The sequence below is a fragment of the Lycium barbarum genome, chromosome 9 (genome assembly GCF_019175385.1).
Source record: "Lycium barbarum isolate Lr01 chromosome 9, ASM1917538v2, whole genome shotgun sequence".
Lineage (NCBI taxonomy): Eukaryota > Viridiplantae > Streptophyta > Magnoliopsida > Solanales > Solanaceae > Lycium > Lycium barbarum.
The window spans coordinates 12,669,388-12,689,790 of NC_083345.1; the positions used below are offsets into that span (position 1 = coordinate 12,669,388).

Below are 20,403 nucleotides of genomic sequence, written 5' to 3' on the forward strand. Positions count from 1 at the left end.
GTTTGGCTAATTTCATATATGTTCAGATTGCTTAAGTATTTCCGCATTATGATATTTCAGTGAGACTTTCAGTTGATCAGCATGTGTTAGTTTTATTCTATAAATTAGTTATGTTTTGGTATCACATGTTGATACAGCAGCCAGTTGGTTCGCTCGGTCACATGCAGTCAGGCACCGGGTGCCGTGTTACGTCCAGCCCCAGGTTCGGGGCGTGACAATACCGACTACTGAGAAGCTTTTTGTGGGAGGGGATTTCAATGGGCACTTCGGGTCTATTTCGGGAGGTTATGATGATGTGCATGGAGGCTTTGGCTTCGGGGACATAAATGGAGGAGGAGTTTCACTTTTGGATTTTGCAAGATCTTTTGGGTTGGTGATAGCCAATTCGAGTTTCCCAAAGAAGGAGGAGCACTTGGTAACCTTCCGTAGTTCGGTGGCTAAGACTCAGATAGATTTTTTACTCCTTAGGAAGGATGATAAAGGTCTGTACAAAGACTGTAAGGTCATTCCGAGCGACAACCTTACAACCCGTCATAAGCTCTTAGTGATGGATTTAGGGATCAAGATAACGAGGAAGAAGAGGGTCGGGGATGACCGACCTAGGATCAGATGGGGGAGTTTGACCACGACTAGTGCCTTGGAGATGGGAGAGAAATTGAAGGATATGGGGGCCTGGGATAGTAGTGGGGATGCCACCAGTATGTGGGATAGGACGGATAGTTGCATTAGGGTTGTAGCAAGGGAAGTGTTGGGGGTCTCGTCAGGTGGCCGTGGTCGGCATCGAGGGGACTGGTGGTGGAATGGAGAAGTGCAAGGGAAGGTGGAAGCACAGAAGGTGGCGTATGCGAAGTTGATAGAAAGCGAGGATGAGGTGGAGAAGTGGACGAATAGGGAACTTTATAAGATAGCGAGGAAGGAGGCGAAGTTGGCGGTTTCGATGGCAAAAACGGCAGCTTTTGAACGTCTTTATGCTGGACTAGAAGAGAAAGGCGGGGATCAGAAATTGTTCAGGCTAGCCAAGGCGAGGGAGAGAAGGGCACGTGATGTGGATCAGGTGAAGTGCATCAAGGACGAGCATGGAAAAGTATTGGTAGAGGAGACTCTCATTAGACGGAGATGGCAGTCATACTTCCACGAACTCTTGAATGAAGGAGGGGACAGAGACATTGTGCTGGGAGATTTGGAACATACAGGGAGACGTCACGATTTTGGGTATTGCAGGAGTATTAAGTTTGAGGAGGTTAAGAGTGTTGTTCGTAGGATGCACAGGGGAAGAGCGACCGGACCGGACGAGATTCCAGGTGAATTTTGGAAGAACGCGAGCCCGGTAGGTTTGGAGTGGCTGACTAGGTTGTTTAATGTCATCTTTAAGACGGGAAGGATGCCCGAAGAATGGAGGTAGAGCGTAATGATCCCTCTATACAAGAATAAGGGGGACATCCAGAGTTGCAACAACTATAGAGGTATCAAGCTGCTAAGCCATACTATGAAAGTGTGGGAAAGGGTGGTGGAGATGAGGGTGAGGAGAGGTGTGTCTATTTCAGAGAACCAGTTCGGATTCATGCCGGGATGCTCAACTACAGTAGCCATTCATCTTATGAGGAGACTGGTGGAGCAGTATAGGGAGAGGAAGAGGGATTTACACATGGTATTCATCGACCTAGAAAAGGCTTACGACAAAGTTCCAAGTGAGATCCTATGGAGATGTTTGGAGGCTAAAGGTGTACATGTGACGTACATTAGAGTGATTAAGGACATGTATGAGGGAGCCAAAACCAGGGTAAGGACAGTAGGAGGGGACTCAGATCACTTCCCAGTTGTGATGGGGTTGCATCAAGGATCAGCTCTCAGTCCGTTTTTATTTGCCTTGGTGATGGATGGATTGACGTGACAAATTCAAGGTGAGGTGCCATGGTGTATGCTTTTCGCGGATGACATAGTCCTGATCTACGAGACTCGTAGTGGAGTTAACGCTAAGCTAGAGAGTTGGAGACATACCTTGGAGTCTAAAGGGTTTAAGCTGAGTAGGACCAAGACAGAGTACTTGGAGTGCAAGTTCAGTGAAGCACCTCAGGAGGTTGGCGTGGAAGTTAGGCTTGGTACCCAGGCCATCCAGAAGAAAAGTAGTTTCAAGTATCTTGGGTCAATCATGCAAGGCAGCGGGGAGATTGACGAGGATGTCGCACGTCGTATTAGGGCAGGGTGGATGAAATGGAGGCTCGCTTCCGGAGTGCTATGTGACAAGAAAGTGCCACCACAACTTAAGGGCAAGTTCTACAAAGTGGTGGTTAGACCGACTATGTTGTATGGGGCGGAGTGTTGGCCAGTTAAGATCTCTCACGTTCAAAAGATGAAAGTTGCTGAGATGAGAATGTTGAGATAGATGTGTGGGCACACCAGGAGTGACAGGATTAGGAATGAGGCTATTCGGGACAAGGTGGGAGTGGCCTCGGTGGAAGACAAGATGCGGGAAGCGAGACTGAGATGGTTTGGGCATGTGAAGAGGAGAGACACGGATGCCCCAGTGCGGAGGTGTGAGAGGTTGGCCAGGGATGGTTTCAAAAGAGGTAGGGATAGGCCGAAGAAATATTGGGGAGAGGTGATTAGACAGGACATGGCGCAGTTACAGCTTAGCAAGGACATGACCTTAGATAGGAGGGTGTGGAGGACCCACATTAGGGTAGAAGGCTAGTAGATAGTCTCGTTTCCTTCCTTATTAGTACGCGCATTATCGCAGTATAATTTCTTGTGCTCTGATTTATGCTATTATCTATTATTTCCTGTATTTTGATTATTCTATTTTATCTGTGTCGCTTTCGTTATTTGCATTTACATATCGCTTTGAATTTCTTGAATTTCTTAGCCTTATCTGACCTTTTTTTATGCTTTTATTGAGCCGAGGGTCTTTCGGAAACAACCGTCCTATCTTGGTAGGAGTAAGGCCTGTGTACACTCTACCTTTCCCAGACCCCACGGTGTGGGATTCCACTGGGTTGTTGTTGTTGTACTTTGCTACGTCAAGCGTCCTATTCATCGAACTTGAGAAATAACTTATTAGAAAAGCCATTTTCATTCTCTTTCACGTACTATAGACATGTACGTTTAATTTAAAAAAACCAAATATTACAAATCAACCCAACAATCATTGTGCTCACTTTTACGCTTGCTCCTTTTGCTTTTTGGGTGTGTGATTTCCAATACTCTCTTTGTTTCATGATAATTCAATAATGACTCTCTGCTAAGTGATACTTCTTCCGTCTCATAATAAGTGTCACCTTAATCAAATTTTTTGAGTTCGAAATCAAAATGACTAAAAAAAAAAACCCATTGGGTTCCACCACTGGTCCCCTCCATGCTCATAAAATTTTCAAAAATCGCCATTAGAGGCCGTTTTGAGGTGGATCCCACTTCCAAAAATGTCGTTTTCTAGTAAAATTTCATCGGGAAAGTTTAGATTCTCGGTATATTCAAGCCAAGGAGCAAGATTCTAAGCTCGAATTTTGGAAAAAAGCACCCTACAACAAACTTCAATCAAGGTATTCTATTATGAACTTTTTTTATTTTGTTAAATACATTATATCCTAAGCATGTTTAACGTTTAATAGTCGTGAATTTCGGGAAAAAAAATTGGGTTGTTGATCTTCGTTGTTGGCAGTAGCTTTGCTACTGTTTCTCTTTCTTTTTTTTTCTTTTTTTTTAAGCTAATTCATTATTTATTAATTGATTATGAATTGTTAATTTTTTAATTGATTATGAATTATTAATTTGTTAATTTTTTATGAATTGTTTAATATAGTAATAACTATTATTTGTAAAATATGCCATTATTAATTAATTAGTTGGTAATTGTTGATTATGAATTGATATTTTGTTAATTGATTATGAATTATTAATTTGTTTATTCTTTATTAATTGTTTAATTAGATAAAAAAAGAACATCATCAATCCTAATATTTGTTAATTATGGCATTGTTAATTTATTGATTTGTGAAATTGTTTATCCCGTGTTAATTATTTATTTATCCCATGTTAATCATTAAATAAATTAATTTGTTATTTCTTTAATTGTAGTTAGAAGAATAATTGTACTTAGATATAATTATTCAAAAAATATAACATAACATAATTCACATATTCCCTATAAATGATTAATTAGTTAGTATAATTTCACTTTAATTTCAAGAATAATGAATAATTTAGTTTCTATAGACACGACTCTTTCATGGGTCCCAATGTTCACCCGGGGCTCGCTGTTCACCAGGGCCCGATGACAGATCAGTACTTTCTTTGCAAGACAATCATAGGTCTGAGTTATTATGGACTAGTGCTATAGGGATAGCTACTAGGCTCCATCCTCATGGGCTGCAGAGAGCGTGGGCTTTTTTACAAAAGCGCCCCCCACACCCCCACGTCTTAGAGATATTGTTTCGGGGCAATATCTATCGTTGTGTGTCCGTTGGTCGGGTACAGCATGATTAGGCGCTCATTTCGGCCATGGTTGAGCGGTGGAGGCCGGAGACACATACCTTCCGCTTACGCCCTGTTGAGGCCACAATTATACTTCAGGATGTGGAGGTCCTGTTTGGATTGCGGGTAGATGGAGAGCCATTATACAATCAGTACGCGCCTCCTCTTAGTAGGACATAAGTGTCGGAGTTGATTAGGCTCACCCACTTCATGCCTAGTGTCGTGGCCTAGGTCTCGAGATTGAGTCAGGTGCAGATTAGTGCACTTTGCACTTATTTGCTCACAGAGCCTCCTATTGAAGATGACATTCTTGAGGACGTTATTGATCATCATGCCCGTTTGTATCTGCTTATTATATTCGGGGGCATCTTGTTCCCGAACACATCGAGTGCCTATGTCAACTTACGATATTTGATCTTCTTGGAGCATCTGGACCGCTTAGGAGACTACAGCTGGGGCGGGGCTGTTTTGGCGTACTTCTACCGATGCCTATGCCGAGCGTCTATTGGCCGTATCAGCAATGCATGTGGATTTTTTGTATTTCTCCAGGTAATATTTTAAGTGTGCGTTCCTTTAATGCAAACAAACCTCTTGAAAGAACGACTAAAAAATCGTATTTTATAATATCGCTTTCAATTATGGGCGTGGGAGAGGATGCTTCCTTTTCAGCCCGTACCTAGGCATCACCTCGGTATTGACATGCCCTACCGAGGAGGTGGATGGCAGGTTTGGACCGAGATGTAGATATGCACCACAATATTCTTCCATTCCGGGACCAGCTTGATCAGATGACGACGATGCGGTAAAACTATTTAACTTTAAATTATCAATTTAATTAAACGTCTTTTCTACTTGGTGATCACTAATTTGTATCTGTATTTTATGCAGCTATTTATATGGGCATCGTACGCTGTTATTTTGGATGGGTTACCGGCCTTTTGCAGGGCTTGTCAGGCCGTGTGGAGGCCGCGGTGTCCATTGATACACCTGGACATCGTTAAGGACCACATACCCAAGCGTCTCTTAGGACAGTTTGGGTATACTCGGAATATACCCCCTGACATTCGTCATGAGCTCTGACACTACCAGTTGGACGATCGAACGACCATCGATGATGCATTTCTGGATTTCATGGGTATCCAACTCCAGCATTGACAGGACAGGTTGAGGACTTTAGTGGTGGTCGGTCATGCGACTCCCATCATGGATTACATGCATTGGTATCATAAGATCACACGCCAATTGATTGGCAACCCAGTTTTGTGTCCCGCAAGGGATGTTGGATAAACAACACTCGCGAGGCAGTACGAGGCGTTGGTAAGTTTATCGTATTTAGATTTTTTTAATTGTATTAATTATTACGTTTTAAAAATAATTATTTTTTTTTACTGTTGAGCACAAATGTAGCTGGTGGCCGTACAACGATTACGCATATTGGGGTTAGAGCATATGTCTTACCATAGGGTTGCGAGGCTTGCGGCGGAGATGGTGCGAATATCCCAGGACGATATCCGGCCGGCAAGAAAGTTTCGGCGCATGGATGATCCTGTCCCAGAGGGTGAGTATCAGGCAGCACGAGAAGAAGGACGTGGTGCTGCCAGAGGACGTGGTGCTGCTAGAGCACCTGGTGGTAGAGGATACCACCTAGTAGATGAGGCCACTTCCATTCCAGAGGTCATTCCCCCTTCTAGTTCATCCACAATCGTTCCAGGCCAGTGGCAACTCAGCTGGACAGTCACATATGTTTACGCAGGCGTGCCTACTTGCAAAGATATCTGGGTCTTAATCTTAGCCGAGCGAGAATGCGTATATGGAGGAATATGATGACATAGATTGGGCAGTGTTTCGCGCATCATTAGATGATGAGCGGCCAATGAGAAATTTAAACAGTCCCAGGATTCTTAACTTCGATGATCTTTTAATCCCAGTTAGTATTTAAAATACTTATTTGATTATTTAAAGTAATTATGTTAAATATATATATATATATGTTACTTATTATTTCGTAATTTTTTATATTTTAGGATTGGGCGCCAATTGGTCAACCAGACTGACCCACTCAGGCGTTTTCTCATGAGCCTGCCTAGCCAGAGGTGTCTTCTCATGAGACTGTCGAGTCACAGGTTAGATTTGTAGTAAAAATTAATTTTATTCAATATAAGGTGAATATTTAAAATACTTATTTGATTATTTAAAGTACTTATTTTAAATATATATGTTACTTATTATTTCGTAATTTTTTATATTTTAAGATTCGGCGCCAGTGGGTCCACCAGAGCAACCCACTCAACCGTTTTCTCATGGACCTGCCGAGCCAGAGGTGTCTTCTCATGAGATTGTCGAGCCATAGGTAAGATTTTTAGTAAAAATTAATTTTATTCAATATAAAATAAATATTTATTTAATTTTTTTAACCTTTATTTGGACTTCGAACAGTATCTCGTCCATGAGACTACTATATATTCTGCACCAGGCCCATCTCAGGAGCCTATTCAGGCACCCTTCGATACACAGGTTTGATTATTCAACAAACCAAGTTTGATTATTCAACAAACCTTGATGTATTCAATATAAATAAGAAATTGTACTAATTTTTATATATTATTCAAGTTCATCCTTCGGCGCCTGCGGTGGAATGTCTCGACGAGAACGAGGTCTCGTTTCCAATCCAAAATCAGCCTGAGATTCTGAGCGTACCAGGGGGATTAGATCCCAAGAAGAAGCACGTTATGCAGAAGGGCGCAAAGGCGAGGGATAATCATGGCTTAGGCTTAGGGGGGTAGAGACGATGGCGAAGGCGGTGGAGATGGTATGAGCCTTAGGCATAAGGATAGTCTCAGGCATACCACATGTGGGACCCATCCAAGATAGTGTATGTACAATAGTGTTGTACAGTTTAAGTAAGCATTATATATTTTTTGCGTATTTATTTATATTTATAAATATTATCTTTGTCTTTATTATCGTTTATAGTGTCACCTCCTAAATTGATAATAAAAAAAATCGTGACATATTCAAAATAAAGTTATGCATTAATTTAAAAATAACATGAAACCCTAAAACATAAATAACTTAAAGCTAATGAGAACAAGTCTTCAAAAACAAATGGACTTCAAACACTTTTCAACCACTAAAACGGCAATCTGAAGTTTTGCGTATCCTTGATATATTGAGCCTACCTTATTAACCGCATAAAAATAAGTAGGGTTCTATATAAAATATTGAAGTTCCGGAGTCTCGGAGCATGATTAATATATGGCTAAAGTACGTAAAAAAGTGTGAAAATGTAAAAGAAAGAAAGTTTAACCAAAACAAATAGGTCCTTTAGCGCAGTATTTTACTGCGCTAAAGACAAAAAGGTATATGCTTTAACGCAGTAAAATACTACATTAAAGGACTTAATCGTGTCGTTACGGCTAAGTCCTTTAACGCAGTAATTTACTGCGTTAAACGTACTTTTGGGCCTCTCTTTTTTTCTGGGGTATTTTGGTTCAATGTGTCTTTTATTGAGCCATTTTGGTTCCAGACTCAATATTTTTGTCTCATTATAAGTGTCACCTTAGGATACTAATGCATATTGACAAGTTTTTTCCATTTTTGCCCTTGGACAAAAAATGGCAAGTTTCTTTATTCAAGGCCAAAAGTTGGATTCAAAGTGTCAAATTTTGATTTTCACATGAAAATGAAAATTTTGACCTATGGAAGATAGGATTAGTAAGAGGCAAAAGAAGTAGTAGTACTCTAAATGATGATGGTTGGATTCCCAATGTCATAGGATGAACTACTTGTACATGCTCTAATCATAATGAGAGAAAAATATTTTTTTTACATAAGGGTAATTTGATAAACTTTACATTTCATCATTGGTTTCTTAATATGCGTATTTTTTGTAAAGATGACACTTATTATGGGATGGAGCGAGTACTTATACACATACCCAAGCTGGAATTCAACACTCTTATAAGCTTAAACAAAGACCATTGGTCAAGTCAAGAACAAGCAGACAAAATGCAAAACAAACATCTTTAGCAACATTCACTTGTTTCTGCAACTTCCAAGAATATATCTCCTAGCTCCTAACAGCCACTGTACGATACACGGTGTACCCACGGATTACTTTGGTGTATAAACTTTGAGACGATCTGCTTATCAATGCAGCAAGATAATCCAGTTTTTCCTCTTTCAAAAATCTATCAGTTTATATATCGAAGAAATTTCAAGAAGATTCTGAACTTACCAAATTCTCAAACTAGAAACATCGTCTTCAGTTGCCCATCGGGATATACCAAAATTATGTGTGACATGATCTTGCAATCCCTAGCCAGGAAGAGATGGCGCCTAGCCTTTCACATTTTCTATACTGTCAGGGCATTGCTATTTACAGCCAGGACGGTTGTGGCTGAAAACAAGAGTGAGCTCTTGAGCAACTTTTCGCGCTCTCAATCTTATACAGCAGTTGATATCGAACCAGAATGTTTTTCAAGCATCAGCAAGCCAATTTTAGCAAAACTTGTTCGATTGAGAGACGCTGAACAGCTTGGAAAGCTTGATGGGGTGGAAGGATTGTTGTCTGTCCTGAAAGCTGATGCTGAGAAGGGTATCCTAGGTGACGTTGCTTCCCGGCGCAAACATTTTGGGACCAACACATACAAGAAGCCACAAATAAATCCTTCGCAAATCTCGTTGAAGAACCTCAAAGATCCCAACATGATCATTGTACTACTATATGCTGTTATATCCCTTGGTTTTGGCATCAAAAAGCATGGGCTGAAAGGATGTTTAGATGGGAGCATCATATTAGTTGCTGTGTTTCTTGCCATCAGTCTCTCTGCTTGTTGTTGTTGGTGGCATAAACAGCAAATTTATGAACTTTGCAGGCCTATTGAAAGTGTCCTCATTCCTGTGATTAGGAACGGGAAAGATATGCGTATTTTATTATCTGAAGTAGTTGTTGGAGATGTCATTCGCTTGAAAGCTGGAGATCAAGTCCCTGCTGATGGGATATACATAGATCAGCAATCCCTGCAAATTGATGAATCAACCATAACAAGGAAAAATGACATTGTGGAAGTTAACAATAGCTGCAACCTGTTCTTGCTATGTGGTAGCAAAGTCTTGAGGGGTAACGGTCGGATGCTTGTCACAGCAGTCGGCATGAATACAGCATTGGCAGGAATCATAAGTCCAACTTGCTTCAATCATGATCATAAATCACTTTTACAGAAGAAACTGCACAAACTGACCTCGCACATAGCAAAGGTCGGTCTGGCAGCCAGTTCCCTGGTTCTCTTGGTGCTGCTGGTCCGTTATTTCACAGGAAATATGCGAAACAATGGCAGAAAGTTCTTCGTTGGAGGTAAGACAAGTATACAAGATGTATGGAAAGACCTTATTGGTATTCTAGCAACTCCAGTTGCACTTGCATCAGCGGCCATTCCTGAAGGTTTAACGCTAGCTTGTGCACTAGCGATAGCTTACTCAACCAAGAAGATGGTCGCTGATCAGGCAGTTGTCAGAAGTCTCTCAGCTTGTGAAGCAATTGCGTCCGCAACAGTGATTTGTACAAGCAAGGAAGGCATACTGACTGAAAACTCTCTGCAGGTCACCCAATTTTGGCTAGATGAAGAGTATATTGGAAGAGATAGTTTCTCCTCATTTGCACCAGAAATTCTTCATCTGCTTCATGAGGGAATGGCTCTGAACACTACCAAGATCCCACCAGGATCTTCATTTGAACACATTGAGGATCTAGTTCAAAATGCAATTTTGGCCTGGGGAATCAAAAGCATGAAGATGGATGTAGAACAACTGAAAAAAAGCTGTACAATTGTCCACGCGGAAAGCTTCAACTCAGAATACCAGGGGCGTATTTTGATTAGGAGGAATGCTGACAGCAGAGTGCATATGCACTACAAAGGAACTCCAGAGGCAATACTGGACATGTGTTCACGTTATTACAAGAAGACCGGGGATATCAAAGATATAAATGATGATGCTAGAGCAGCTTTGCAGCGAACAATTAAAAAGATGGAAATGGATGGTTTGCACTGCGTTGGTTTTGCATATAGAAGTGTGACAGCAGAACATCAGATTGATCACGAAGGGCATTTCCATCCCAACCTCAAAGAAGATGATTCAATTTTATTAGCATTTATAGGCCTGAAAGCTCCATGTAGAAAACAAGCAAGGAAAGCTGTGATGGACTGCCAAGATGCTGGGGTAACCATCAAAATCTTTACAAAGGATGATATCCGCACAGCTCGTGCATCAGCTATTGATTGTGGTATAATTGATCCTAATCATGAAATTTCCACTGGAGAAGTCATAGAAGGAACAAAATTCCAAGAATATGCTGAAGATGAAAGATTGGAGAGAGTTGAAAACATTCGTGTGATCACAAGAGCCTCAACATTGGACAAGCTTCTGATGGTACGATGCTTGCAAAAGAAAGGTCACGTTGTTGCAGTTACTGGAGACAGAGAGGGTGATGCCGAAGCTCTTAGAGAAGCCAATGTGGGGCTTTCACTGGGTAATCAAGTAACTGTCACAGCAAGGGACAACTCGGATATTCTCATCATGGATGACAACTTTGCTTCCATAGCTAGAGTTCTAAATTGGGGAAGGACCACATACAACAATGTTCAGATATTCACCCAATACCAACTAACAGCAACTATTGCTTCTTTGGTGATAGACTTTGTGACAGCAATTTCAGCTAGCGAGCCCCAGAACATCAACATTGTCACAGTAATTTCAGCAGGCAATGTTCCCTATGCAACACTTCAGGTTCTTTGGGTAAAGCTGATCGTGGGCACGTTAGCAGCTCTTGCTCTCACTATAGACAGGCCTGGAACAAAGCTCATGCAGCAGCCACCAACTAACCAAAATGAGCCATTTATAACCAATACTATGTGGAAGAATATAGTGGGCCAAGCTCTGTACCTGATCTCAGTGTTGCTGACCATCCAATACCAATTAAGTGACAAGGAAAAGGACACCATGATCTTCAACATCTTTGTGCTTTGCCAACTATTCAACATATTCAACCTGAGAAAGTATGAAGGGAATCTCCTCAGTGAGCTAAGAACAAAAAGCTTATTTTGGGTGATAGTGGGAATGATAGTCATTATTCAAGTTGCAATGGTAGAAATGTTTGAGAAGTTTGCATCTACAGAGAAGTTGAATTGGGAGCAGTGGAAAACGTGTATTGGGATAGCTGCTCTATCATGGCCAGTTAGTCGGCTCATAAAATGCATACCTGTTCCAAGTACGCCTTTTTTTAGTTGTATAAATAGCCAGAACTTTAGTTACTCAAGATTTGGATCAAGTGCTAGGTTATAGCAAGTTCCTAGAAGATCTGCTTGTACATTCTATAACATTTATTATTGAAGTTTCTTTCTGTCCTCACACTATTGTGATAAATAGGGTATATAGCTTCAGAAAAAAACATGTGTAGACAATGTCGTTTGGTTATGTTCAGCCACAGACTAATTGAAAAGCATGACTAAAGAACTGTCCTGCTACCATAATACAACAGTTTGGAAACACTAATTGACAACTGCAAGAAATAGCGCCCAGCATGAAGTAAAGATTACAATTCGATCACAAAAAGAAGGAACAAGGGGCAAGAGATTCTATTCAGTTATAACCCTACTATGTTTTTCTTTAGACTAGAGCCTACCGTTGTGGCTTTTAATCTGGTAAGAAGTAGCAAAGCATAAAATGCCTTTTGGAGTTCCACAGGAAGGTGAGACTGATACAATGCAGTTAGTTTCTTTACAAGATCAGTACACTCCAGTTAGTTTCTTTACAAGATTAGTACACACTCTATGGCAATTGGTGAAGATCATAAGAAATCTACACAATGTTAAAGGAAATCTCGATAACAACTTGAATTCTGTGCCACAAAATATTCAGTTAAGAAAGTGAAAGTAAGAGATGAGATTATATTCAACTGCAAAATGAAGCTAAACTTGAATAGCTAACTTAAAGAAAAATTAGACATAGATGCTAACAACGTCTACTTCATAGAAGAAGGATATACGAGCATAATCATAGCCCTACTTTGATTTGAGTTAGCAGGTGAGTCTTACAAATTATATTCTAAAAGGTTGCGTAGAAAATTGATTCCTTCAGAAGTACCCTATTCTTTGCTTTTCAATATCTATCCAATGGTATTCCCAAAGGTATGTTGATTTCTCTTTGATAAAGAAAATTTTGGTTGCTTCGAGCAATTTGCATTACAGTTTTAGTTGAAATTCACTTCAGAATAATACCAATTTATCCATCTTCAGCTTTGTTAGAGTTTTCCAACTGATCTCAACTGTATTACGCATTAACTCTACATTTCATCTCACACAAAAAGTTACTCCTTTCAACCAAAAAACCAATCTTACATATCCAAGTAATTATTTCCTCAATCCATCTGATTAATAATCTCTGCATTTCCTAACATCAACAACAACATACCCAGTGTAATCTCACGAAGTGGGTTCTGGGGAGGGTAGAGTGTATGCAAACCTTACCACTACCATGGAGGTAGAAAGGTTGTTTCTGAAAGACTCTCAGCTCAAAGAAAAGCAGCCACATCAGTCCAGAAAAAGAAATAACAGTATGGAGAAATACTAAATAAAGCATGATAAAGTAGTTTGGAGAAAGAAAAAAAAATAACGTAACTCACATAATATCACATGTCAATCGGGGTACAAGACACAACAGATAATAAAATGAATCAGAGGACAAGAAACTACAAAAGTAATACGAAGTGTGACACGCACAACTACCTGCTAGCTTACTACCCTGAGCTGTGTATTCCATAACTTCCTATCTAAGGTCATGTCCTTGGTGAGATAAAAGCATTTCCTATTAGACAAAATTTCAACTGCTAGAACCATTGTGCCTGGGTTTAACAACTCTCCATTATCTATTAGTCCTTTTATCCAAACTGCATAATGATCCTTTCAGTATCATTTACTCCTAGGAGCAAAACGGAACAAAATCATAGTAAAGCTCAGCTAACTGATTATCCTAAACATCAAAAGTAAATACATGTGTGTCTACACAACCATACAAGTAAAAATAAGTAAAATTATATTTACTACATGCAAACTGTCAGCTTACAATGCGAGTCAGTTAATGGAGATTTTCTGTTTCATTTTTGTGGGTATGTGTGTGGAGGATTTTTACGTGCCCGATTGGCCATGGATAATTTTCACTTTTTTAAAAAAAAAAATTTATTCATAAAAACTGTTTGGACATAAAATTGTTAAGAGTACTATATCCCGGTATTCTGAAAACTCAAAAAGCTGTTTTCAGAATTTTCACTCTAAATCACTTACAAAAAACCAAGAATAACTCTAATTTGTATTCATGTCCAAACACAATTTCAAGTTTCAAATATCATTTTCAACTTCAAAACAAATATTAGTCTCTCCGTCCCAATTTAATTGTCGTAGTTTGACTGGGCAAAAAGTTTAAGGAATAAAAAGAGACTTTTGTAACTGGGGGGTCCTAAATTAAAGATGTGCGTGATGTACTAAAATGTATTTTAATCTTGTGATTTTAAACTTGTCATGAAAGATGTTTGAATTGTAAACTTACCAAATATAAAAAGAGATATTCTTTTTTGGACAATCCAAAAAGGAAAGTAAGACACATAAATTGAGACATAGGGAGTACTACTTTTTTTTTTCAAATTTCACAATTTTTATTATGTCGAAACGCCCACTTAGCGCGCGCGCACACACAAAAAAAACACACACACACACTCCTTTAATCGACATTGACCTGTTTCAACCTCTAAGTTAACACTTAACTTGATATGATACTTGCCGGAGCAGCTATTATTACATACAGTTTTGTCTGAATAACTGAAAACCCGTTAAAGATAATCTTTCGAAATACTAGAAACTGTTTTCGGCTCTAAAAGAAAACAAAAAGAGAACAAAGAAAACTGAATTTCAAAAAAAAAAAAATATATAGGAAAGGGTCAAAAATGCCACTAATGTTTTAGAAATGGTTGAAAAATATTCTTCCTGCATGTATTGAATTAGATTGTCCTCCCTTACGCCTGTGAGATCAAAAATGCCTTAACATATTGGAAATGACTCAGAAATGCTCTCCTTTCATCTATTAAATCTAATCTACCCCTAACGCTATTTTACTAAAAATACTTTTCAAATTACTTTTTAGAACGTCAGCTTAGTTAAACAAAAAATTCACCCAACTCATATTAGCAGCTCGAATCAAAGCGGCAGCTCACATAAGTAACAAGCTACTGGGCAATGGGAGGCTCAACGACAGGCTTTATGTTACTCGAGAAAAAGAAGGGTACTTATCGCATCGTAGCTTCATGATGTATTCAATATGACATTTTTTTATGATCTTTTCATAAAATATTACAGAAGTTGATAGTTGAAGTGACTCAAAATTTGCATCATAGATTTTTTTATTTTGCCTAACCGATAAATTCAAGAGAATCAATTGACCTACAATTCGAAACGTGGTGAATAATAACCCTATTCGTATTCTTCTCTATTTAAATATTAGCTTTTAGTTAGAGGCAGAATTCAAACTCGTGACATGCTCAATCAAATCTATTCATCTTTGACAGCATTCCTATAAACATATCACCATTTCTGGGTGGCAAAATAAAATTAAAGGTAAGATGAAGGAAGAATCTTTGCAAAAGAAAATCACGGGTAAAGATGTGTTTTTCAAATTTTAATCTCCAGCATTATTAGCAACACTGCTCTAATTCGCTAAATATTGGCATACAATAGCATTTGATTGGGGTTTTAACAAGTAGACTACGAAAAAATAGTCTCGCACGTTATATTTAGACTAAATTATTAACTGATACAACTTATACAAAGACATATGTCATATGTTCTTGTTAGGTTGGTTTAAACACGCTAGTTTTTCTCATATCACCTCATGTCCAATAGCTATAGGCAAGGTCCAGCTGAATTTGCTTTTTTCTTCGTGAAAGAATACATAGTTCAATTTCTTGGACCAATGCAAAGATATAACACCAGAAAACCTGAAATCCATATTCATGACAGCAAACCTATGATACAACTGCACACAGATAGGTCGACAAAGTTCAGGTGCCACGTTTGGCACTAATAATTTACAAGATGGAGACACTTTTTTCTCACACAAATACCAATGCCTCCCTATTTTTATTTTGTCCTTTGAGAGGAATGTGTACCAAATCTGGAGCTAAATTAAAGTTTCTCCCAAACACAATGTGATACACCTTGATAATGATGATACCTTCAAACTGGAACAGGTTCAGGAACTCTGCCATTTCCAGCTGGAGTCAAACTATCATAGTAGTCCACCAAGACCTTCCAACCACGAGGGCACATAAAACCATCTGGTGGGCTCTCTTTGTTCTTTGCAAGCGTTCGCATCTGAATAAAACAAATATTAGACATGCCTTAAATTGAATATGGCATATAGCTTAGTGACTTATGTAGCTTCTTTTCTAGAGCGTGCTGTATTTAACTCAAACTTCAACCACTTGGGAGTCTATCTTCCACACTTCTATCTATAGCGTGGAAATGGAGGACTTCCTTTTCTCCAAAAGTATGGTGGAGAAAAAAGAGGGGTGGGGTTGGGGGAGGGGTGGGTGGGTTAGGAAGATCAGAGTAAGACAATATCTACCTTAGTGCCTGATATGAAGAGAAAATCTTGAGGTCTAGATGGATCAAAGAATGCCATTTTGCTCTGAGTTTTATCATATGCAGCAACCTGCCAGAAAATTCAATGTTCACACTGTAAGACGAAAAAACGTAAATGATATATAATGTACTCCACACCAGGAGTCATTGTTATCATACCTTGAAAGGCAAAATATTCAACCGCTCCAGCCCGGGAGCCATACTGAGTACCTTCTTTCCATGATCTGCATCATACAGATCTCTCTTCTCTACTGGATGGCCCATGCCAGCTGGATCACGGCCCACAATGTAAAAGTTAGCACCTGCATTGATGCGCGCCTTTGCATGCCATTGAACCTCTGTTGGACCAGCATAGTGCATAGGAGATGGGAATATAGAGACCACAGTAGTCTCTGGATCAAGCACCCCATCTTCAAGTACCTAAGAAAAGTTCATTGTACAGAACTTCTAAGAAGCAGCACTATACTAGTTCATGAATCAGAATAACAATACAACAACTAGTACTACACCTAAATTCCAAATTAATTGGGGCCAGCATTAATTAAGAAATAACTTAAACTAGAACACATGTTTGTTCAGGAACAAAATGGGTGGGGGTGGGTGCTAAGAGCTTTCTTTATAGCAAAGGAAGTTTAAAAGAAAAAAAAAATTAAAACATCTCAATGTCTAAGAGCACAAACCATCTCATGTTGCTTCATTCGCCACTGAAGTGGAACATCATCTGCCTTTGTGTAGCCTCCTAGAGGATGAAGCAAAAGGACAGGATTCTTGTAACCCATCTCAAGAAGTCGATGACGTGTGTCAGTCATCAACAATGCGTGGCCGTTATGCACTGGATTTCTGAGTTGAAAAGCAAACACTGCATCTGCATTGCGCCTCGTAAATTCATCTCGAAGTTGAGCAGGGGAAAGTCGGAACCTGTCAAGACCATCATGATACTTGATTGGTTCTATAACTTCCAAATCACCACCAATTAGCCAGTTTCCAGCATGAGTTATAGCTTCCTCTGCATAAGGTAGACCTGGGGCAGTGGTTCCCCAAGTTCTGGCTATACGTTCTTCTTTATTATGCTTGTAGATCTCAACACTAAAATTTTGAAATGAAGAAAGAGGAGATTATAAAGTGCTCATCTTGAATTTGCAAGCAGATAACAAGCACAAAAATAGTTTAGTCCAGAGAAGGGAAAGGTAAATCAATTTGCTAAACAAACAGTGGAGACTCCACGACATCAATGACTAAAATACAATTCAAAAAAGTAAAAAGCTTTCACTAAGTAAGCCACAGAGTAGGGAAAGCTTTGGTTACATATTGAAGACAGTACACTAATAAAGAAGAACCTGGATCCACGACCATGGAATATTCATGCACATGGAGAAATTTTAAATAGATGAAGAGTAAAAAAGGTGCCTCCTAGCTCTACTGCCAAAGAATGATCAACATGCTAATTTTAAAATAACAATTGGAGACCAACTAAACTTAGGCGGTTACAAAAATGCAAAACAGGGATCATTAACAATCAATCACCTTCAGTTTTCTTTGTGCTGTTTCACAACTTTACTTCAACGATTAGGAAGGTAATTGTTCCTTTTAATATCTCGACGCTCAAGTTGAGCTAATCTGGAGAAATACATAATGTGAGGTTATTTTTGTGGAGGTAATCTGACAGATGAACCTGGTTGCTCTTTTTAATGCCTACAAGAAAATTCATCACAAATCACAACATTGGTTGACCCCGCAAGCATAATGTAAAAATGAGTGTAAGTAATCATGCATAAGCGCTAGGAGTAGTTGATGTGTAGATGAGTGTGTCACTGACGTGTAGGGTATTTGTCCAAATAAGGCTCACCTCCCTACAAACCAGGGGAACCATTATTGATGCCTAATATCCTATCCAAGAACCATGTCAAGGGACAGCTGTCCTTATCATTTTAATAGTGACAAAAGGCAAAAAAAAAACAAAATGAACCAAGCATGGTAGGAGGTCAGGTGTAATATCACTAGTAAAGCATGGGCACACACAAACATTGAGCAAATATGAAACAATTCCTTCCAGACAACAAAAAGATATGGGGGCAATACATATTACGTAATGCCTGTACCAGCCCTCAGGACCCAAAAAAGAGGACCTGTAGAATCATCAGATTTCATCTTACATCTATTACACATATTCTTTCGAGCCGAGGGTCTAACGGAAACAGCCTCTCTACCCCACAAAGGTAGGGGTAAAGTTTGCGTACATCTCCCAAACCCCACTTGTAGGACTACACTGGGTATGCTGTAGTTTATCTACTATATATATGTACTTAATGTATGTATAAAGCAAAATATTCTAAAAACGGCAGAAATTGCAAATCTTTAACAGTACCAAGAAGGTCCTCATATAACACAAGTCACCCCAGAAGTAATAGCCTATTTACATAGCAAAGAGTTCCCAGTTTCCCTCAAGTACCATTACACTCATCACATTTAACTGTCTTCTACAACCAAACATTAAAACACTCATGCAACAAGATTCCCACCTTATGAATTAGGATAACTGCCAAGTTTGATTTTAAAAATTCACTTATTAAAGCACATAATCAAAAAGACTCCACATTTTGTTACATAATAACTGCCAATATCATTTAAGGTATACATATATTCATTCTGAATGAGAACAAACTCTCAAATTGAGTTGCATCACATTATGAGCATAGTTTGTTGCTTTTGACTCTGACTATGTATATATATATTAATCCATTAAGTAGTATATTCAACCGAAATCAGTGTTGAAGATGGCAAAATCGCAAGCCTCCTAACTTAAAATCATGAATTTGCCTTAACATGATATTACTAATTAAAAAAATGTCATATACTGCCTTAGCCATACTGAGTACAAGCAAAATCTACATGTGCACAAAAACATAGTAACGCAGATGAATAAAATTGCCAAAATGCCCTTACTCGTTAACAATGGACTATGTATATATCAAACTATCTATTTTATTAACTAGTACTAGTATATTAAACCGTAACCACAAATTTGAAGGTACCAAAATTGCAAGTCTACTAACTTAACATGAAATTACCAATTCAAACAAAAATGTCACTTACCACCTTTAGCTATATGTATACCAAAAAAAAAAAAAAAGAGAGATAAAATGACCAAAATGCCCTTACTCATTAAGAATAGCAATAGTCTTGTCTTTGTCGTCAACAAGTGCAACACTAGTCGAATCACCAATATTTTCCTTATTGGAATCATCAATAGCGAGCACAATAGGCACCGACATATTAACAAGTGATCCATCACTCTGTCGGAGCGAATTAAAATGAAGTGTTTGGAGGAACTCGGATTCTCTCATGAATCCTTTTAATGGGCTTGCCCATCCTTCGCTGATCACATGGACCCACTCAATATCAATCCTAGACAGCTTTATTTGCCGAAGAGACAGAGCCTGTCTCTTCCGCAAATCTCGTTGGGTCTCGTCCGTTAGGACGAGGTCCACGAGTTTCCCACCGTCGGGCTCGATCAGCCCGCAACGGATACGGGCCGGGGTGGACCTCTTCAGCCCGGTCCGAATAGGGAGATTTTTGAAGGGTGAAGGGAAATGGGTTTTGTGGGGTTTGGGTAAAGGTTGAGATGGACCTGGGGTTTTGAGAAAAAGAGAAGCCATTGTTGCCAATTTGCTCTCTCCTCTTGTTTCTCTTGAATGGGGTTTGAAAAAAGTTGGGGTTTTTTATGGAGTTGATGGGGGGAAAAAGTTGGTGGGGTTTTGGGGAATTAAAATAGTGAATGTTTGGACTGATTTGTGTTTATATAATTTGGGGGTGATGGTGAAAGAAAGAGAGAGAAAAATGGAAGGTAAAGTGCAATGACTTGGCATTTTTGGAAGGATTTGTTGTTTATTTGTAGGGATTCTTTTTTTTTTTTTTTGGTGGGAGAATATTTGGGGGGATGAATTTGGACACAATTATATTGGATTAGTGTGATCAAATTGTCATTGCTTACCAAATAAATTTATTTTAGTTAATTATGCTTAATATCTTGAATTTGGTTCATTTTGAAACACTTCTTCAAGTTATGCTCGATTAAAAAACTTGATCATGAAGTGATTCAACATTTTATGGCGGGCTAATATATAAGAATTAGCGATCTTAATGTGTGTGTATATAGAGAGAGATAAAGAGTGTGTTTTTCTTATAACGAAGATGAAAGAAGAGAAGAAGTAGATTATTAAAGCCCAAAGTTATCTAGCAACTGCAGTAC

General features: G+C 39.0%; 2 protein-coding genes across 2 annotated transcripts; one reads left to right on the forward strand and one right to left on the reverse strand.

Moving 5' to 3' along the window:
* The first annotated feature begins 6,003 nt into the window (after positions 1 to 6,003).
* On the forward strand, positions 6,004 to 12,396 carry LOC132611656 (calcium-transporting ATPase 12, plasma membrane-type-like). The gene is made up of 4 exons (XM_060326052.1): positions 6,004 to 6,246; positions 6,904 to 6,981; positions 8,626 to 11,700; positions 12,211 to 12,396. The coding sequence occupies exons 1-4, from the start codon at positions 6,004 to 6,006 to the stop codon at positions 12,394 to 12,396; spliced, it is 3,582 nt and encodes a 1,193-aa protein (XP_060182035.1).
* Positions 12,397 to 15,414: 3,018 nt separating this feature from the next.
* On the reverse strand, positions 15,415 to 19,973 carry LOC132610236 (ATP sulfurylase 1, chloroplastic-like). Its single transcript, XM_060324541.1, has 5 exons — positions 19,314 to 19,973; positions 16,835 to 17,240; positions 16,314 to 16,574; positions 16,138 to 16,224; positions 15,415 to 15,884 (listed from the first exon to the last, which is right to left on the reverse strand). The coding sequence occupies exons 1-5, from the start codon at positions 19,808 to 19,810 to the stop codon at positions 15,747 to 15,749; spliced, it is 1,389 nt and encodes a 462-aa protein (XP_060180524.1). The 5' UTR covers positions 19,811 to 19,973; the 3' UTR covers positions 15,415 to 15,746.
* Positions 19,974 to 20,403: the final 430 nt, after the last annotated feature.

Coding starts and splice junctions, on each gene's coding strand:
- LOC132610236 (XM_060324541.1), bottom strand. CDS start 19,810: ATGGCTTCTCTTTTTCTCAAAACCCCAGGTCCATCTCAACCTTTACCC. Junction 17,241..19,313: donor ACTATTGCTATTCTTAATGA/GTAAGGGCATTT, acceptor TCAAAATTTTAG/TGTTGAGATCTACAAGCATA. Junction 16,225..16,313: donor TGAATATTTTGCCTTTCAAG/GTATGATAACAA, acceptor ATTTTCTGGCAG/GTTGCTGCATATGATAAAAC.
- LOC132611656 (XM_060326052.1), top strand. CDS start 6,004: ATGGATGATCCTGTCCCAGAGGGTGAGTATCAGGCAGCACGAGAAGAA. Junction 6,247..6,903: donor CTACTTGCAAAGATATCTGG/GTCTTAATCTTA, acceptor GACTTCGAACAG/TATCTCGTCCATGAGACTAC. Junction 6,982..8,625: donor AGGCACCCTTCGATACACAG/GTTTGATTATTC, acceptor TTATCAATGCAG/CAAGATAATCCAGTTTTTCC.